The 21,294-nt window shown below is 46.0% G+C and overlaps 1 protein-coding gene across 7 annotated transcripts in view; it reads left to right on the top strand.

Annotated features, from left to right (window-relative positions):
* HIVEP3 (HIVEP zinc finger 3) overlaps positions 1-20,291 on the top strand; it is a 617,086-nt gene extending 596,795 nt beyond the window's left edge. For all 7 annotated transcript variants that reach the window (XM_074305463.1, XM_074305462.1, XM_074305461.1 and 4 more), the window contains 4 exons: positions 1,322-1,497; positions 9,722-9,808; positions 12,959-13,965; positions 15,571-20,291. In XM_074305463.1, coding sequence (XP_074161564.1) covers positions 1,322-1,497; positions 9,722-9,808; positions 12,959-13,965; positions 15,571-16,410 — 2,110 coding nt within the window. In that variant the 3' untranslated portion in view covers positions 16,411-20,291. The remainder of the gene's footprint in view (positions 1-1,321; positions 1,498-9,721; positions 9,809-12,958; positions 13,966-15,570) is intronic.
* Positions 20,292-21,294: the final 1,003 nt, after the last annotated feature.

Below are 21,294 nucleotides of genomic sequence, written 5' to 3'. Positions count from 1 at the left end.
GCCAACATGTGCATATTTAAGAACATATAGAATAAATGCAAGATAATTAGGGAGGGATTTTTTTTGGGGGGGGGAATCTGGTGCTTGAATTGTTTCTTGAAGTCTGTTTAAGAGACAGGTGAGTCAGTATAAAGTGATAGATGGGGAAAAGTCAATCTGATCTCTTAGGCTATATTTAGAAATGCCATGTGCAAGAAGGGGGAGAGAGACCTGTCATAGAAAGTGCTGATCAGAGCATAGTATGGCAGAGATGTCCTGAATCTGGGGTCCAGGACCTGGGTACAAATGCCAACTCTGCTCTTATTCCCAGATGACAACATGGCTTTTATGATCCTCAATTCCCTTATCTATAAAAGGAAGGGCCTAGGACGAGGAGGCCTGTGAAATTCCTTCTTGTACTAAATCTAAGATCTTTTCAGTTATTTTCAAAATGTTCCTCTAGCATCTCTTTTATCCTATAGGTGGTACACAGTGGAGATATCAACAGAAAGGAGAAATGTGAGTCCAATGTCAGAAAATGTGAACGAAAAATGCAAGATGCGGGAAGGTTATAAATAGAAATTATAAGCCTCAAGTAGCTCATGCTCAAACTCTTCAAAATGTAAATAAATTTAGATCCTTTGAAGATGAATTGAATCAAATCTATTGTGTGGGCAGTGAGTTTTAGGAAGGACTTTGATGAGGTGAAGAAGAGCCTGAAGGAGGGCTTTGAGATTGAGAGCATTTCATAAGTGGTTCAGTTGAAAAGAAGAAAAGGTTTGGGAGAGAGTAGAGAGCTGTCCTTCGAATATTTGAAGGGCTGGGCTGTCACACTGGAAGAAGGATCAGATTTGATCCGCTTGACCCCAGAGTTCAAAACTAGACTTAGAGAACATAGTGACTTCTGGGGAGGAGGAAGAAGAGGAGGAAGACTAGGAATGACAGTGGGTGCCATTCTTAAACCACTGAAGACCAAGTTTAGTCACCTGCTTTCTCTGAGTCGGGGAGGGCAGCCATTGCTCCATCATGCCCTCCTTCTGGTAGGTGTGGAGTTGCCCCTGCTATTCCCAGGGCCCCAAGGCAGAGGCCCAGGGAGCAGGGACAAACTCTGCTTCCCCAGAGGGGCAAGTGTTGAACTCCCCCCAGAATGTCCGGCTTCCCTGCTGTGTTTTGTGTTTGCCTCAGCTCTCTGTGTCCTCCCATAATCATGCATCTTTGCCTTTGGGTAACCCTAACCTGCTGAACGAACCCAGGGGGCCACTTCTTCCCAGGTGGGGATCTTCCTCTTCTCCTCCTTCTTCTTCCTTTTATTTTTTTTTATCATGACGCCTGTTGCTCATAGGTACAAATCAAATGAAGAATATGTGTATGTGAGAGGCCGCGGACGAGGGAAATATGTTTGTGAGGAATGTGGAATTCGCTGCAGGAAACCAAGCATGCTGAAGAAACACATTCGCACGCACACTGACGTCAGGCCCTATGTCTGCAAGCATTGTCACTTTGCTTTTAAAACCAAAGGTAAGAGATGGGAAGCTCCCGCTCCCTTCCTGTGTCCAGGCCATTCCTGGCAGTGAGTGAGCCCCGGTCTCGCTGGACCAGCCAGGCTTGCTTCTCCTAGGGCCCCAGACGAGTACTCGGGCTGCCGAGGCTCAGCTCTGGATGGTGCCCTAAGCAGTGGGCACTGGCCCGAGGCACCCCTTTGGTTCTCCAGCCGTATTCCAGGAGGGGCTTCCAACCACCATCAGGGAAGAAGGAAAAAAAAAGCAGTCAGGAGGACTCCCATTCCCAGAAACCAGCCCCTGATCCATTTATTCCATCCTCTCAGGTTGGAAGCCATCGTGGTGAGTGCAATCCCTGACCACGCCATTGTTCTCTTGGAAATGGCTGCAGCTTTTTCCTCATCATTCCTTTCCTTTGGCGTAACTCTATAGCGATTTCCCCAAAGGACCGATAAAGCCTGGCATCCATACTCAGTCACAGAAATCTTACTGTTGTCGGAAGTCATTCTGCTCAGATCCACAAAGCCCCCACATGATCACTGCTCATGGCAAGCAAGGTTTACCCCAGTCTCACCCACTCCCATGTTCCATCCGCCTCACCATCCCCAACTCGCCTTTTCTCTGCCCCGTCTCTCACCCAGAAATGCCCGTGTCTCCTCTTCCATTCTCAGCCCCCACTTCTCTCCTCCACACATGCAGCCTCATCCTCCCCATTGCCAACCACAACTCACTTCCTTGGCGTGGCTACAACTTGCAGGAGGTAACTCGTGCTTGGGCTGGGGTGGAGGGGAGACAAGAGGGAGAGACAAGAAATGGGACAGATGGGACTGGCATCCTAGACAGCAACTGGGTCCATCAAGTCAAAGAAAAGAAGAACCAGATGGTGGCAAAGGCAGGCTCTGGGCTTTCCTGCTAATGGCAGCACCAGGTGGCTGATGCCCAGGGCTTCTGGAGAGTGGAGTGAGGACCATGCAGGTTGTAGGGTTCATGTCTACGTGGCTGCTGGTGCTGCCGGCGGCCTTTGTATGGTATAAGTTTAGATAGGGTGGTGCAGTGAAAATAACCTTTGCCTTGGCTTCTCAAGGTTGGTACTCTGCCATCCACCAGCTGCCTGCCCTTGAGCCACAACATGCCCAACTATAAACTGAGGAACCTGGGCCAGATGGTTCTCAAGGGCCCTTCTAACTTAATAATCTATGCATCATCAGGAAATAAAGAATAACCTTGGATTTGCCTGTAGTAGGGCTTTTCTTTCTTAAATTAGGCAGCATTGGGTAGAGCTCTGGATTTTGAGTCAGGACGGATCTGGATTCAAATTCTCCCTCTGACAGAAGCTACGTGGCAGATCACTTAACTCTTCTCAGCTTCCTCATTCACAAAATGGGGATAATGATGACATCTAAGGGGCAGCTAGTTAATATAGTGGTAGAACACTAGCTCCGGAGTCAGGAAGACCTAAGTTCAATTACGCCTCAGATGCTTAACCTTTACTAGCTGTGTGACTGTGGGCACTTAACCCTAATGGCCTTACAAAAACAAAACAAAAATCAAAAAAACAAACAAACCAACCAAAAAAACCCCAACAAAACAAAACAAAACAAAACAACCCAAATAATATTATTTGTAGAATTTAGTTGACAGTGCAATAAGGGGAGTGGGGAGTCAAATGAGATAATGCATGCAAAGTACCTCTCAATACCCCAAAAGAGGCTCTCAACACTTCAGATCATGACTTCCAGGAGTCATATAAGGTAGAAGGGAGGAGGAGAGAGGCAAGAAGCTTCCATACACTCAGGATCAGCTTCAGAGACCAACGAGCAGCCGTTCCATGAAAGTCTCTCAATCTTTATTTGTCACGAAGAAGTTTCAGCCATATTGCTGACTGGCTATCTTCTCTCATTAGACAAACAACTCCCTGAAACTAAAAAAGATGGCAGCTTTGTGGTTCCCGCCATCACTCTTTAGCCCATTTAGTGCCATTTCTTGGCTGTCTTTCTTTTCCCTTCATTTCTTTTTAGAGCTTCTGGGATATTTTCTTATTCTCTAGTTTCCTTCAACGTTTCAGGGTTCCTTTGACTTCCTGGAACCTCCTTTACTCTTCTCAGTTCTCTTGCTTTCACTTGGCTTAAGTTTGGGTTCTTTTTAATAGAATAGATATGGCCATGAATCTCACATTCCTTTTTTCTCATGTTCTTCACAAGTAGAGTCATGGCAGCAGGGTTTTTTCTCTTCTGGGTTCAAGTCTCAAGCCAATAACCAATTGTCTTTCCTGGGCCATTGGTCAACATTGGCAAACAGCTAGGGGAAGGGACGTGTTCAAAATTTCCCAACTGTTGCTCTTCTCCACTTCCGTGATATCACACACTGCCCTTGAAATAATTTCTTCTCCCTTGTTTCTTGGAGAGAGAGAGGGCCTGAAGCAGTGAACCCTACTCTTGATGGACCCTAATGATTGGGCCAGCCTTCTCTTGATTTCTTCCCTCCAGAGTGTGTGACTCTTCCCACAAGTACCACTGGCCTTCCTGGTGGTTTGGGATGGACAAGTTATCTTCCCATCCCTCTCTGCTAGAGCAACCCTTCTGGTTGAGCCTTGGCCCAATTTCCAAGCTGACCACTTCTGCCTTGAGAGTCTGTGTGTTTGCTTCCTCCCCAGAACGTCATCAGAGAAGCCATGTTTCCAAAGGAGCCCAAACCACTTCAGTTCTTCCCGGTGGAATTCAGACCTGCCTCCACAAACTAAATCCAGGAGGTGTCACACCAGCTCTTTTGTGTACTTCACTACTATATACATCATCCTTTCTATCTTCTGCTCTTTCCCATAGTCTATTTTCTTTTGGGGGGGAATATTGCTATTAGCTAATTAAATAAGATATTGACTTATTAACGTTCTTCCCTGACCCCCAGAAGAGGTTAAATTTAATAGGGGATTCTGAAAGATTGAAATTCTTTAAAGGAATGAATCTTGAATTGCTCTGTCACAGGTAGTGACAGAAAGGGAATTCCTTGGATCAGACCCTATAGATGACCAATGACTCTGGCTAAGAACAGCCCTGTTGAGGAAGCCAACATCCACACGTTGAAGTCACTGACTCTATTTACACCAAATATCTATTCTTCTCTGGGAAGCATGTTTGACACACTTTTGAGAGCCCACACCAAGGACATAGAGCTCAAGTGATTCCCCAGTACTGAACTGACATCCATCAAGTCTTCTTTCTTCAAACATCTCTATTATTCTTTCTTCCTGGACTCAATGCAATTCCATTAAATAAGCATTTAATAAGCCCCTACTATTTGCTGGTCCCGAGAGATGCAAAAATGGAAAAGGGGATGACATCAGGAAAACAGTACCTGTCCTCAAGAAGCTTACATTTTCTTGGAAGACCTTGCATTCTCCTGGCTCTGTCTGTCTTTGCTTGTTGGTCTGCTTCTCTCCCCTGTCTGCCTGTCTGTCTGTCTGCTTTCCTGTCCTGGTCTCTGCGTCCAGATAAAGTGAGATTGACTTGGTTTCTCTAAGAGTCTAGTGAAGAGCTCTTGGCAAGGAATTATGAAGCCAATGGCAGTGGCCTCGGGGAGGACAGAGCACTGGGGACCTGATTCCTCTGGCAGGCTTTGGGGCAATGAGAAAGGAGCAGAACCTTGAGGCTGGTATATAGCCCTTTGGGTTCTGGTCCACAGGTACCATACGACAGTTGACCATGGACTTTTTCCTGGATCTAGGAAGATCCTGCTTTTGGGCTGGTATGCAGGTCTTTGAGTTAAGTCAAGAGCAGTCTCCTTGTTCCAGACACCCCATCCTGTCTCTGTTTTCTTGACTTCTATCTCCACCCTTGTGATTGAATTCTGGGATGAGCACAAAAGACCCAAGTCCCTGAGATCTCTCTTCCCTGAAAATTAGAGCCTATCTCCATCCCAAGAAAGGAGTAATTAAAAATCATAATTGTGCTTCTCAGTCAATGGGGCCCACTCCTGGAGGATGAAGGAAAGAGAGGAAGGGGAAACTGAGGCTATAATTCATCTGACCCACTTTCTCCAGTTTTCTCAGGTGCCTACTGTCATTCTTCAATCCCAATATAATCCTAGTTCCCTTTCTTTAACAATTTAATCACCAGACACCTGACTGGGGTCTTAGCAAAAGAAATTGGTACCACCTAATCTACCTAAACTGGGGCTAATGCCATATTGTTATTGGATATTGGCAGTTGGAAGCAAAAAATATTAGTACTGGCCTGGGTCTCTTGATTCCCAGATTTTTAGTCCTGTTTCTACCCATCTGCTAGCTCTAAGCCCTTGAACAATTCACTTCCCTTTCCTGGGCCTCAGTTTCCCCTTATGTCCTTTCCAACTCTGATAACTTACAAATCCATGGATCTCAATATTTACATTAGCACCCTCTCCTGCTTCTCTTCCAAATTCTGGTGGTCCTGGTAGGTCAATCATTTAATAAACCCACCCCAACTTCATTATTCTTCCTCTCTAGCTGGGGACCACCCTACAAGGAAGCTGAGAGTAAGACTTGGTCAAGCTTTGGTTCAATAGCAGTGAATTCAGAACAAGAAGATATGAGTCAAATCTCAGCTCTTCCATTCTCCAGCTGTGTGACCTTGGCCCTTCTTTCTCTCCAAGCCTCAGTTTCCTGTCCTATGAATATGAATTTCACCTTACTGTGCTTTTGTTGACCCTCCCCAGCTTTCTGACTGGGGTAAGCACTGGCCGTCTTGAGCTGCCCCATGAAGGGAGAATCCCAGAAAGGAAGAATGAGTGGGAAGCAAAAAAGACCCTTTGCTTTGGTCAGAGGCAGTCCTGTGGGCCTCTGGAACTCCTACCATGCAGTTAGCACCAAAAGCTTGGGAATGGGCATCGTGGCAGATTTGGAATGAGAATGTGGAATCCTCTCTCATAGTCAAGAGACTCTTGAGTCTGCCCAATTGGGTGCTGAGCTGACTGACCAGGAAATCCAAGGAGTTATCCAAGGAACAAATGCACAGATGACAAATAGGAAAGAGTCCTGAATATGGGCCTGGACCTATATCCTTGCCTTCCTATTATTAATATCTGTCTGTTCCCTTATCTTTGAGTTTCATTGATTATTGATCTTGGAATCACTGATTGCTAATTTTATTTCCTGCTCAGAATCTTATGGGATATGGGATCTGAGAAACAAGAGAAGTTATTGAGGTCTGAGATGGTGAGAGAAGACTTCCCATGGGAGCTGGAATTTGGACTGGACCTTGAAACTTGGGGAATACTTAGATAAACTATGAACAGGGGAGGGCATCACAGGCAGGGAATAGTATGTCCAAAGGCATGGAGGTGAGACTAGGCCAGGAAAGATAAGAAAGAAAGTTTGAAAATGCAAATAAAGAAGAAAGTGGTGGGGGGAGGAGAAGAGGAATAGGAGCGGAAAACTCAAACTGTATATTTCTATAAATTCCCCAAAAGACAAAAGGATGCAGGCCAAATTTATTTTTTGGAAAAGAATGTAAATGGTTTTGTTACTGAGGAAGAATGAGGACATTTTTAAATCAACCCTAAGATTGGCATTCCTAGAAGGAGAGAAATGATTCTCCCTTCACCATCTGTACCATTTTCCAAGCATTCCTTTCCTTCCCTATTGCTCCCTAGCATTCTTCCTCCATTAGTTTCCCAAGGTCTGCCCCTCTCTTCCTCACCCTCTCCTGGAAACACAAGGTCTGATGCAAGCATTCCCACCCCAAAATCCATGGCCAACTTTTCCTTTTTCCTTCTAACCCAAGGATCCCTTGGTTGATGGGAGAATCCCTTTGAAGTTTCTACTGGGATTCCAAGCTACTGGTTAGTTCAATCCAGTTCAATGAACACTCATTAAGAGATTAATCTGGATGAGCTCTAGGCTTTCTGGGTGGCAGATACAGGGTCAGATAATAAGCCACAGTCCCTACTCTCACCTTTAGTGAGGAGCCATATTAAAAGTCTTGGGCTTTGGGTTGGGGAGGAAAGGTTGGAAGGAGGAGAGGGAGAAGAATCCCTCTGGTGCCAAAAAGTCACAATAAATAGTCAACTAAGGGGATGATGACCCAGAGAAAAGAGAGGTTGTGAGAATCATGGGGGGAAGGGAAAGGGAGAGAAGTACTATAGCCATTTTCATCTAAAAGTGACTAGATTTCTCATCAGCCAGAATGAAAAGGATGGAGAAGAGATGAGCTGGTTGAAAAGTGAAGGGGAGTCAGACAAAGAGAAAAAATTAATTTCTTCTTCATTCTCCCCAATCTCCAGCCTGTGGCATATGGAACTTATAGAAGAGTTGATGAGAGGAAATTTTTCCCCTCCTCTCCCTCCATAGGACTTGGAGTCACTGGGAATTCCAACCTGAGAGTTCATTAGGCCCCCTATATAATATCTGTGAGCCCACATGTTTTATATCCAAGATATAAAACAACTGTGAAGTAAGTCAATAATTTTGTGAATAACCATACAATTGGCTTGGACTGAATGTGGTAATTCACAGAGTAAATGGTACCCTTCACAGTTTATCTGCAGTAATACTGATACAAAAAAAACCCTCCATTACCTTTCTGGAATATATGTCCTCTCACTTCAAAAACTGTAATAGGGCTGGTCTGGTCGCCTTAAATGGGAAAGGGGAGAGAAAGGGGGACAGGACTTATGGACTTAAATTGATACCAAGAGAAAGCCTAGCATCTTACTCAGAAAGCTTAGCTTTGAAGACAAATGCATTTCAGACGTGATCCCCAGGACCTCCCAATCTCACCAGGGCCCTGGAGCCTTGGTCAGAGATAATGCTTCATTAAGCATTAATTAATTTACCCAGTAAAGGTGGAATGAGAAAAACAATTTGAGAGTTCTCTTTCTGTTTTTCTCTGCTTCTCCTTCCACTTCTCCCTTGCAAGCCATCATGTCCCAGCTCCATCTTAGCAGAGATTTCAGGGATGCACAGCTAGGAAGGGAGAAATGACCTTGGTCCTAGACCTGGCTGTCCCATATTGAACTTGGTCTGAGATACTGTCCTTAAAGGGCCAACTTCCCAGAACTATAGCAGGGGGACCCAGAGAAGAAGCTTGGGGCTTTGTTTGCTGGCTTGATCTGCCTTTCTCTGCTCTGATAGTGGGCCAGTATACCTTCCTCCCTACCCTAACCCCCAACCCTTAGCTTTATCTGGAGGAAACTTCAGTTATACCCCTGGGTGTTCTGGACTTTGGGGATGTATGTCTTGGGCTATGGGAAAATTTTATAGGAGCAGATCTTGGCCATGGGAGGGGCTCCATAAGGGAGGATGGCTTCACTGACCATGGTGGCAATGGGCAACAAGTTCATAGCAGAAGAACTCTGTAATCTGTATCTTGTTTCTTCTTATTTTATTTTCTTACTTCATAATCTGACCCTTATCTCCATCCTCATGCTACCTTATCCCACCCCACACCATATTTTTCCTACTACCTTCTCCCATCCTCATACAACTTTGTCTCAACCCATTATCCGTCCTTCCTGATTCTGCTCCGTCAAAATCCTTTATTCACTCTGCAATATCCATTCATCATTCCACCCCACCCCACCCCATCCCCAATCTCCCCTTCTCCTTCCATACTCCAGCTCTAACCATCTCACACTCCCCCACCTCATCCTATTCTGACTTCACCCCACCCACCCAAAGCTCACCTCATCTCATTCCATCATTTTGTTCCTACCCTTTCATCAGCATTCACATCCCTATCTCACAACCCAGCCATGAGCCTATTTCTTATCCTCATGCTACCCACTCTTCTCCCATTCCACCCCAATTCCATCCCAGTTCCATGGTCTCCTGATGCTATCATCATTTTAGCTTTTTCCTCATTCTATCCCTGGTCTCTCCTGTTCAAATGTCATCTTACCTCATCCCACCTCCCCTCTTCCTGTTCCCAATCCCCCTCCTCCTTGACTTTCCTCATTCCATCCTTCCTTGTCCATTCTTAGGCTGCAGCCTCTTTTCTGGGTGGTATCTGGGCTGAATTTCCACATTTAGAGATGATGTCTTCAAAGCAGGCTCTGCTCTGCCCACTTACTCCAAGTCCTCCTCATCCTTGTGTCCCCATCCCCTACTTCCCCTGTACCACGCTCTGGGCTAGCTGCAGATGTTCCTATGACTGACTCTGCTGAGACTTCCCTCCCCCTATACCAACTCACCTCACTCTCTGACTGTCCGCCAGCCCCTCGGGAAAGAGACACTCTGACCTTTGTCGCTATCTGTCTGTGCTTCCTTCTAGGGAATCTGACTAAGCACATGAAGTCCAAGGCTCACAGCAAAAAGTGCCAGGAGATGGGGCTGCTGGTGGAGCTGGAAGCCGAGGAAGGTATGATCCCTGCAGGGCCTGCCTCTGTCTGCCTGGCCTGGGATCCTGGTCCGAGCTATGCCATTGGCTCATGGCATAGCCTAGGAGTGGGATGGGGACTCTTGGATGGCCCTGTAACCCCCTAGACAACTCCATGACATGCAAGTGAATTTGAATTGGTTTTGGTATCACCTCCCTGATGTCACAGTCATTTTTGAAAAGGAAGGACAAACAGAAACCTCTATGAGTAGGAGCTGCCCCACTGAGGATCAGGCAACCAAACTTCCTTCCTTCCTTCCTTCTTTTTTTCCTTCCCTCTTTTTTTCCTTCCTTGCTTCCTTCCTTCTTTTTTTCCTTCCTTCCTTCCTTCCTTCTTTTTTTCCTTCCTTCCTTCCTTCTTTTTTTCCTTCCCTCTTTTTTCCTTCCTTCCTTCCTTCCTTCCTTCCTTCCTTCCTTCCTTCCTTCCTTCCTTCCTTCCTTCCTTCCTTCCTTCCTTCCTTCCTTCCTTCCTTCCTTCCTTCTTTCTTTCCTTCCTTTTTTTCTTGCTTCTGTCCTTCCTTTTTTCTCTCCGTCCTCTCTCCCTCTTCCTCTCCCTCCCTTCTTCCTTCCTTCTTTTTTTCCTCCCTTCTTCTTCCCTTTCTTCCTTCTTTCCTCAATTCTTTTTTTCTTTCCTTCCCTCCTATAGGCTACATCTCTTCCTTAAAAACCATGCCTTAAGCCTAAATCACTCTGGCTCTCATTGACTGACTAACAGTAGGTTCCAGGCCAAGCTGACTTGGCCTCTGGTCTCAGAGTGAATGTAAAGAGCAAATTGTTTGTTTTGGCCAGAAACCCTGAGAGTCTTTCCTTCCCAAATTGCTTTCTTTTTTGACTAAATTTCTAAAAAAGCCATTCTCTGTCCCATTTCTTACCTAGTCTGAATCACTGAATGGGTGTTGCCTCATCAAAGTGAGACCTGTTAAAGATCTTAGCTTAGAAAGACCCACTGCACCCAGGGCCATCTCCTTTCATCCCAATCTACACCTGGCCCCTGGACCCAGAGGGTTCTAGAAAAAAAAATGAGGCAGGTGATCTTTCCCAGCCCTCCCTCACTGAAATCCAGCTCACTAGCATGTCATGGTATCCCTGTCTCTGATGTCATCACAGCCCTTTCTGAGAATGAAGGACAAACAGATATTGCCGATATCCAGCTCAGATACTCTGTGACTGTGACTCCAAGTCCCTTACCCTCTGTGTGCCCCATATTTCCCCTACTGACAGTATAGATCAGACGTTTTGTCCAAGGTCTCTTTTCTGTTCATGCTTCAAATCTATGGCACAAGTGGGAAACTCATTCTGATGATCTCTAAGCAAGCCTCCTCTTAAAACCTGCCCTGCTAAGCAAGTCCCAGTGGATGAGATTATCTTGAATTGAGCATGAGTGCCCTCCAGTGGTAGCATCCCTGAAGCTCTCCTCCAGGATCATCGGCTTTTCTTCCTGAAATTATGGGTGGAGGAGGATGGGTAGAGTGTGGAGGGAGGGCAGCTGTGAGCAACCCATCCCATCCAGAGGCCTCAGGAGCCATCTGTCTGCCAGAATGAAGAATCAAAGAATGTACGAGTGGGATGGACCCTTAGAAACAGTCTTGCCCAATCCCTTAGTGTTTATTAATATTATAGAGGAGAAAATAAGGGACAGGTTATTTGCCTCCCCCTTCCCTCTGTCCAGGACACACAGCTACAAGAGTCAAAATGGTGATTTGGATCAGGAGTCTCCTCCTTCTGAGTCCTAAGCAACTTCACCTTGGCCTGGCTGCCTCCTGTTCCCAATTGTGGTGTTCACTTCTGAGGCCACGTGAGGAGGGGGCTTTATAGTCTGATGTAGGGCCAGTGGAGGCCAGCCAGGATGGGGAATGAGGATTGGTCGAAGGAAATGAGTATATATTTAACCTGGAGAAAAGAAAACAGGGTGGGGGGAGAGAACGACTATTGGTGGAAAAAGGATTCAACTTGTTTTTCTCGGACTCAAAAGGAAGGACTAGGAGCCCTGAAGGGAGATTTTCAGAAAGGTAGATTTCAATTCCATAGAAAGTCAAACTAACTAACAGAACTGTCCAAAAATGGGATGTTCTGCTTGGGGAGAGAGGAGGGGTTTCCCATTGATGGTCATCTTTAAGTATAGATTGAATGGGACAACTAAAGCACTGGTCCTAGAGTCAGAAGGGTATGAGTTCAAATCCAGACTCAATTCTAGCTTTGTGACTCTGAACAAGTCATTTAACCCAGATTGCTAATAACCAGATTCCTCCAAAAATAGGTTGAATGACAATTTGTTGGAGTTGAGATAAATTATTCCCACTGAAATATGAGCCAGAATATATGCCCTCTCAGGTCTCTTTGATGATGAAATTTTGTGATTCTGTAAAATCATTTTCCTAAACCTCAGTTTTCCCCACCTATAAGGCGTGGAATAGATGCTGATAGTGATGCTGATTGTAATGGCATTTATAGAGGCCTTCGGGTTTCACAAATTGTATTTATTTATTTGACATTACTTTCAAAATCTATGATTATACCTGTGGCACAAATGGGAAGTTCATTTTGATGATCACTAATATTAGTAACAGTATAATTATATATGTGTAATATAATAGTAATAATATTTCTCCCAACTCAAAGCTCTAATAGTCATCATCATCCTGTCCAACTCTTCCCCAGCTCCCATTTATATATAAGGAGAGACCAGGGAGATTAGGTAAATAGCCAAAAATCACACACATTAAAGCCGGAAGAAAGTCCAAAGCTTGATTCCAAGCCCAGGACCCTTTGTATTGCACTCATAGGCTCCCATCTGAGGAAGTCCTCTAAATGCTAGTGGGTACTTGATGCCAGATTGTCCTCTAGGCCAGAGCTCAGTGAGCTACAGGTTGTACTCTCTCTGGCTAGGAGAGGCTCACAGTGACCAGAATATCTAAGTTAGAAGGGGCCTTTGGACCTTCCAAGACAACCCTTCCATGGTACAGAGAAGGAAAGGCAGTGTGGGAGGAGAAGTACTTTGCTCAAGGACATACACCCTTTTGTGAGTCGGGCCCTCTCCCTGTATGTGGGAGCCTGAGACCTGGTAGGTGGGTAAGCCTGGTCCACTTGGTCTTGTCCACGCCCCTAAGCTTACTTAGTCTGTCTCTCCTTCAGGAGCCAGCGATGACCCCTTCCAGGATTCCGAGGGGCGGGAGGGCTCTGAGGCAGTGGAAGAGCACCAGTTTTCTGATTTGGAAGAATCCGACGAGGATGAGGATAATGAAGATGATGAAGATGATGAGGATGAGGAGGAAGAGAGCCAGGATGAGCCCACTCTGAAGCCCTCAGAAGGGCCACCACCTGCTGGACACTCAAAGGCTAGCTCTCCACCAGCTCAGGACAAAAGCCCCCGAGCAACCCCATCTTTGCCCCAAGATATTACCTCGAGGGACCATCCCACCGCAAGTTCAAGATTGGAGGCGAGATGGCCAGCAGACTGGAGTGAAGCTGCCACCTGTCAGAGTCACTTGTGTCTCCACCAGCCAGCTCTGATGTCCCGGGAGCCCTTGGCTCCTGGGGAGCAGGAACTGGCCCCAAACCAGCAGGGGGGGATCTTAGCCATGGGCCCCTTGTTGAGCTCCCAGGCCCCATCCCCAAGAAGGCCGTGGTCCCCTGGCAAAGAGCCCTGCAGCAGCAGACCCATGGTCCCCCGAAAACACGCACTAACCAAAAATGAAAGTCCTCCCCAGCGCTTTGCACCAGCTGGAGAAATGCCATCCTTCCAGGGTGGCTCTCCTGGGAGAGGGGCTTCCTCCAGTCCATGGATGGCATCTCCTCTCAGGTGCATGTCACCCTCAACTCACTTGTCCCCAAGAAGAGAACTGTCCCCACGAGCCTATCTCCCACCAGAGGGCGGGGTCTCTCCGGAGAGGAACTTGTCTCCTAGCCAGGAGATGATACCCCTGAGACACTCATCCCCCAAGAAAATGTCTCCAGGACTTTCTGAGTCCTCCCCACGGTACCCACTGCCAGGGAAAAATGACTTAGTGTTCAGAAGTGGCACAGCAGCGGATGAGCAAACCCTGGGCAGTCTCACAGTCGCTCAGCATGGCCTCTTCTCTCAAAAGCCTCTACCTCACAAGCTCCTTGGCAAAAACGTGGAGACCTCTGAATCTAAGATGGTGAGTTGGTACACCCTTTCAGTGCTTCTTCCTGGGAGCTCCTTAAGGGTGGTATTTTTCCCCTTCATTCAAAACATTATCCCTTGGGGATATAAAAGGAAAAAGAAGTTAGGGAGGGTGGAATTTCTCTCAAAAGTTCTGTCTCCCCTGGACAAAAGCACAATAATGATTCCTCCCCACAGACTGAGTATTCAGTCTGTGGAATTAGGTTTCTAGTCCTTAATTGCTCCTATAGGTATGTTCAAGGATTAATGCCAAATCCTGAAACTATTACCAACATCATGACCACCTTCTATATCCTCACTATCACTCCCACCTTAAGCATCCTCGTTATCATCACCATTACCATCATCATGATGGCCATCCTCCTGTCCAGCCCCATCACTGTCACTATCAACACTATAACTACCATAACCATTACCATTGCCCTCATTATTAGGACATATAGGACCATCACTGCCATCATGAAATTCATTCCCATGACTACTAATTCCCTTATCACTCTGAGCATCGCCATGATCATCACCATCATCATAATGGCCATCTCCTCCTGTAGCATCATGATTACTCCCATCACCATTACCCCCATCACTACTATCCCCATCACCTTCTCCTCCTGTAGCATCATGATCACCCCTATCACCACTACCCTCATCACCACTATCCCCATCATTACTATCCTCATTACCACTACCTCCATCACCATCTCCATCACCACTACCCCCATCACCATTATCTCCATCATCACTATCCCCATCACCCTCACTATCCCAGTTACTATATCTGTCATTATGATGCTCATTGCCTCCACTAATATCTTCACACTATTACCATCACCATCACAACTCTCATCATGACCACCATTACCATCACTACCGCTATTGCCACTTATTAGATCTTTTTCTATTATCTGGTGGTGTATGGTTTGCTACATGCATACAGTTCCTATTGTCTAGAACAAAGATATCAAACTCGTGCCCTCAGTCAGCACTCCCAGTAAGTTTTGAACCAGATTAAAATGTAATTGGGGAACGAAATAAATAAAAATACAGTACAATGTATATAATGTTCAATTTGTGGCGTTCTAAATCTATATGCAACTAACAGGGATCCAGTTAAGCATAACAGCCCTTGTCTAAAACCTAACATTGTAAAATAATATTTTGCCTGATCTGATGAGGGAATCTTTTTTGCCTTAATTTATTTAGTATATCTATTTGTTTACAATAGAGATCTTGGGTGGTATGAGTGTGGGTTGGGTGGTGGGGAGAAGAGATGAAGTGAGTGGGTTTCAGAGCTGTATGCAGACAATATGGCAGCTTTGTTTTCCCTTCAATGTCACATACCATTGGCAAGAGGTCCTGTAGAAGCTGCAAGGAGACCTGTAATCTTGGATGTTACCCCACTCACAATGGCATCTCTGAGCATTTCTGGCTGGATGTGATGTCTAGTCCCGCTCGATGGCCTAAGCTATATGATTTCTGCTTTATGGCAGGCCTGTGACCCTCAGCGCCCTGAGATCCCCTGTTGTTCCCTCCAGTTCTGAGTCTGCTGTTGTGCTTACTCCTCGTGTATATGTGTGTGTGTGTTTGTTACCCCATGCAGAAGTTGGAGCCCAGAAGCCCAGCCTGCTCACCAGGTCCTGCTCACCCGTTTCCCTCCAGACCCTTCTCTTCACTTCACGAATTCCACGGCCACCTTCCAGGCCGGACAGGAGAGAACCTCTTTAGTCACCTCCCTCTGCATTCCCAGCGCTTAGCCAGGACCCCGTGCCCCATGATCCCCATTGGGGGGATCCAGATGGTCCAGGCCCGGCCCAGCACCCATCCCACGCTGATGCCCGGGGCCGGGGCGCCGTGGGCCACCTGCTTCTTTGGTGAGGGCAGTGACCTGACCGACTCCCGGCAGGCTCAAGAGAGAAGCCGAGAAGGCCCGCCGGAGACCTCCTCAGCATCTGTGTCCCCTCTGGCCAAGGTCTCCAAGTTTACTCTATCCTCAGAGCTGGAGAGTAGCAGCTATTCCATAGAGAAAGCCAGGACTAGTGAGGGTCAGGTTGTGCCGGACTGGGAGCAGCCCAGGATGGGAGGGATGTCCTCGGAGACCAAGGCTCCCGCCCCCCCAGACAGCCCCAGCCCAAGCTCTGAGCAGCCTCCCCGGCAGGCCAAGAGGCCCAGCCCGAAGGTGGCCCGCAGCAGCCCCTGCACTGACTCTGAGACACCACGCACTTTCCCCTCGGTGTTTCCTTCCCAGACATTGGACCGAAGCAGCTCCACGGGCTGCCTCATGGAGCCCGCCCGGTGCCTGGCCACCCGCAGGAGGAACCTGTCGGGAGAGCTCCGGCCGGCGGCCAGCCCTTGTCGCCCGCTGGGCTCCCCGCCCTTGGAAAGTGAGGGGTCTGAACAAAGTCCCAGGAGGCCGGAGGACGGGGACGAAGCGAGCTCCTAGGTCTCCCCCATCTGCATCAGCGTCAGGCTTCCAGTGTAAAGGAACAGACCTTTCCAACACTATTTCCTGCAGTATAGTCATCACACGCAGACGCACTCTCACTTCCGACCAAACTCACAGAAACACCCCTTGTTGAGTCGTCCTGTCTGATATTATCTTCCCATGTATGCAGTTAATTGTGCCTTTTCTGATACCTTTTTTTGCTTGAAATGTTTAAAAGGAAAAACAAATGAGGTGTTTAAGGCTGTGAATATTTTTGTAGAGTTTTTCGAAGGGGGTTGGTTGAGTGGTGTCCTCTGGCGTCATGGGGGCCCCCCCTTGCCAGGGCTGGGGAGAGGCAACTGTTTACTGCGGGAGGTTATGCACTGAAAAAAACAAACCCAAGAAACCTTTTTTTATACTGATTAAATGGAAAAAAAAGTTCCTCTGTACAGATGTTTATGGTTCCTATTTATTGCAGGCTCTATTTAATCCTCCACCAAGCACTTGAGTGCTTGTCTCTTTTTTGGGTGGCCTTCCCTTGCCCCGTCCCTCCCCCCAGTCCCCCTCAGACAGTTTGGAAATGTCTTCTCCTTGACTCCTCCCAGTCCTCAGGTTGTGAGTAGCCAGCAGACAGATTGAGGACCCCCCAAAAAAAACTTAGCTCTTTCCATCAATCACAGAAAGCGTCCTTTTCTGTCTGTTTTAACGCTTTAGAAAGGTAAAGAGACTTCATCTTTGAGGATTTACTTTCGAGATATAGGAAACAATCAGAGGGGCCAGTATCTGAATGGTGCTTCATAGGGCCATGAAATTCTTGATCTGGCTTTTGTAACAGTGGGGATAATGAGGATGCTGATGACGCTGGGGATGCTGGCTAAGGAGGGGTGGAAGCGGTCCTCCTCCCTACCCTGGACCAAATATGAAAGTCTGCGCTTTGAACATTTGCCCGTCTTCCTCTCTCTCCTCCCCCCAAAAGCTGAGCTATCCTCTTGATGTCAGAGTCTCACATCTGCCGCCTGTGTAGAGAATTACTTACCGAACACTGAGCCAGGCCTTCCAGAGGAAAGTCTTCGGGGAGATCTTTTGGGATCAGAGCTGTTGGCCCCTTACCTCATAAAACTCTGGCCTTAAACCTCCCTGGGGTCTAGGCGGCTGTGGGGATCATTGATCAGCAGTAGAGCTTTAAGGCACTTTAAAGGTCACAAGTATTCCAACTCATTCATGTTTCAGGTGAGGCGACCAAGGTCCAAAGGACCAAGTGACATATCCAAAATCATCCGCAGAGCTTCCCGTTTTCTTTAGTGACAGAACAGAAGCACTTACTCTTACAGAATTAGGGTCATGAAGTAGGCTTTTGTACCTTTCGTAGCGAATTCCCTGCCATTCTGACAGGGATATGAAGAAAGGATATTGGCACTCCTGGGACTTGAGTGGGTTCTGCTGGGCTCACTTTCAGTTTCCCCATTTTTTATTTATTTATTTATTTTTGGTTCTAACATTTTTCCCTGGCTGGGTCTCTTATGCTGGGCTACCTGCTATCCAGAAGCTGGTTTCTAATTTATCTGTCTTTAATGTCTTCAAAAGCTCATACAAAAAGCAGAAAGCATGGGGCAGCTAGATATTGGATAGAGCACCAGCCTGAAGTCAGAAAGACCTGAGTTCAAATCTGGTCTCAGACACTTAACACTTTCTAGCTGTGTGACCCTGGGCAAGTCACTCAACCCCAATTGCCTCAACCAAAGTAAAATAAAATAAAAAGCAGAAAGCAATCAAAGAAATTGTGAGTGAGAAGGAAGCTTGGTGTCAGGGATGTGCTGGAGCCAGCCTTAACCATCTCCCAAGAAAGCCAATTGTTAAATTTCCAGTATGAACCTTTACAACTCAGAAACTGGCAAACACTATAAATCAGGCTGATTTATTGTTTTGGCGATTTGTAGACTTAAAAAAAGTGATGGATAAAATATTAATAATGCAAATTAAATGTAAAACTTTGTCCTGCTATCGAGAAAACTGATTGTTAAACATTTAACTACATACCTCTTCTTGATGTGCTCATATGAATAGTCCAGTATTGGGAGGCATTCGGGATTGGCTGGCTCATTGTTGACTTGACTTGAGCAGTTTGCTGCAGTAGGATGAGCAATGTTTTCGGAGCCCAAGGATCTGGATACAAATCTCAGCTCTGTCACTTAGCTTCCCTGCTCCTTGATGGACCTCAGTTTCCTCCTTTGCAGAATGAGGGAGTGGAGTAGACCTTCTCTAAAGTTCCTTCTTGTTTTAAAACTTTTTGAAGCCTCTTTGAGAAGGCCAGCCAGGCTGGGTCTTTTTCAGTTGTCATCTCTCCAGGAATTGATGGTTTAGTTAAGATCAAGTTGTGTTTTGCTGCCCGTCCACTTGACCTTAATTCTTGTGGCCAGCTCTGCTCCTGACCAGTAATCAGCAGTGCCATTAAACGGTTAAAAAATAGGTGTTTGCATCCTCTGCCCTACTATTTGGTCACCAACTCCAAAATCTTTTCTTCTGCTGGCATGAACTACCCAAGGATCCAAGAAAGGAATTTGCTGGTTAGAGACCATTGGGCCAAAATTACATGATCCCTTTCTCCCCCTTAGGGTAAAAGGGGACTCTTTGGTTAAAACGTGGTTTGGTCAAGGGTGAACGGAAAGGTCAGGGATAGGGATAAATTATAGGATGTAGAACTGAAAGAGATCACCTTAACCAGACCAGTAATTTTACAGCCAATGTCTTTGACAAGTCACCATCTGACCTTGACTTGAATCTCTCCAGTGAAAGGAAGCTCACTACCTCCTGAGGCAGCCCTTTGCTAACTTGGAACAGAAGGAAATCTAAGTGAAATCTGCCTCTATTCAACTCCCCCCCCCAAATGCCCCTTGTTCCTTCCTCTGGGATCAGAGTCCATCTCTTCCCTATAGCATCTCCTCAAATCCTTAAAAATAGCAACGATGTGCCCCATTGGGTCCTCTCTTCTCCAGGTTCAATGTATCTTCTTCCAGCATGGTATTTATTCCTTATCCTCCTAGCTGCCCTCCACTTTCCTCCACCTGCTCCACTTTCCTCAAATGTGGCCCTGTGGCATTTTCATACCCTCTGAGATCAATTGGGAATGCACAATACCTAGAAGCTATTTCCATCTGGTTAGTTTTCTTGGGGGGGTGCAATGGGTTGTTTCAAAATGTTAACTCCTTTCCCTGGATTTGGCCACCCAATAGAGCCTGACTCACCTGGGTACCCCTTTTCCTTCCCTGTTCTCATCCTCTTTTTGCCCCTGGACTTCTGCTATGTTTTAAGACCTTCAGGGGCACTGGGAGAGGGGAAGACTGAAGTTCCAAGGCCACACACCCCATCTGTTTATCATTAGGAGAAATCTGATGGCACTGGTGGTCACATTGGGGAACAAGGGCCCCTCATAGCAGCTCATGCCATGCTTTGTCTCTGTGTTAAAGTGTGCAGGTATTCTGGAAGTGGGCATGTCTCCAGATGATTTCTGTGTTCTTACAATGGCAATAGTAATCATTCCAAAAGAACTCTGTAGATATATGCTATATATGTACAGAGGGGTTGGGGAGGGGGGAGTTGCCTGTAATTTTATTTAAACTCTGGTTTTCACAGTTGCATCTTGCAATGTCTGTATCGTATATATCGGTGCAAAAACCCCACAACAACAAGCCCACCCAGGTTTAAAGCACAGCCTCTTTATGTACAAATGAGGAAAAACTATATTCCATGTGTGATGTTCCTGACTCTCCTTGTAAATGACGTCTGGACTGTGAATGAGAAGTTTTTACAAGTATAATAATTTATTACAGTTCAGGCTGGCTGTTCAGTCTGAGCCTATTTTTTTTTAAACAGCATGTTGGAATAAATTTTCTAAGTCCCAACATAGCCCTCCTTGCCTGGCTGGTGACCTTTACTTACTGAACATGAGAGCTAGAAAGAGCCTTTTAGTATCATCATGTCAAGCCCTCTCATTTTCCCAGATGGGGAAACTGAGGTCCAGAGAGACAAGATCGCTCTACTTGAGGGAGAGACTCAAGACTGAGACTAGAATCCAGCACCACTACCACGCCACCCAAATCACTTTTATGACCATACATTTGGATCTGAAAGGGACCTTATTTTATAGAAAATAGTAACTAGTTTGCATGTAGTATTTCAAGATTATTAAATGCTTTACCAATGTTATATCTTTTGATCCTCAAAATAGCACCAGGAGGTAGGTGTTGTCATTTCCATTTTACAGATGAGGAAATTGATGCTTAAGAATATGAAGTATTCAGGCTAGTAAGTGTCTAAGGTCAGATTTGAATCCAGACCTTTCTGCCCCCAGGCCCAGCATGCTATCCATTGGGTCCTTCTATCTGCCTCTATATGGAGAGAGTCAGGTGCCAAAGAAAATAAATCGAATTGTTTAAATTCACCTGAAAGAAAGAAAAAGAAAGAAAGAAAGAAAGAGAGAAAGAAAGAAAGAAAGAGAGAGAGAGAGAGAAAGAAAGAAAGAAAGAAAGAAAGAAAGAAAGAAAGAAAGAAAGAAAGAAAGAAAGAAAGAAAGAAAGAAAGAAAGAAAGAAAGAAAGAAAGAAAGAAAGAAAGAAAGAAAGAAAGAAAGAAAGAAAGAAAGAAGAAGGAAGGAAGGAAGGAAAGAAGGAAGGAAGGAAGGAAGGAAGGAAGGAAAGAAAGAAAGAAAGAAAGAAAGAAAGAAAGAAAGAAAGAAAGAAAGAAAGAAAGAAAGAAAGAAAGAAAGAAAGAAAGAAAGAAGGAAGGAAGGAAGGAAGGAAGGAAGGAAGGAAGGAAGGAAGGAAGGAAGGAAGGAAGGAAGGAAGGAAGGAAGAAAGAAAGAAAGAAAGAAAGAAAGAAAGAAAGAAAGAAAGAAAGAAAGAAGGAA

The sequence above is a fragment of the Sminthopsis crassicaudata genome, chromosome 3, assembly GCF_048593235.1.
Source record: "Sminthopsis crassicaudata isolate SCR6 chromosome 3, ASM4859323v1, whole genome shotgun sequence".
Lineage (NCBI taxonomy): Eukaryota > Metazoa > Chordata > Mammalia > Dasyuromorphia > Dasyuridae > Sminthopsis > Sminthopsis crassicaudata.
Note: the sequence above shows the minus strand (reverse complement) of the source record. Positions and strands in the feature narration are given on the sequence as shown.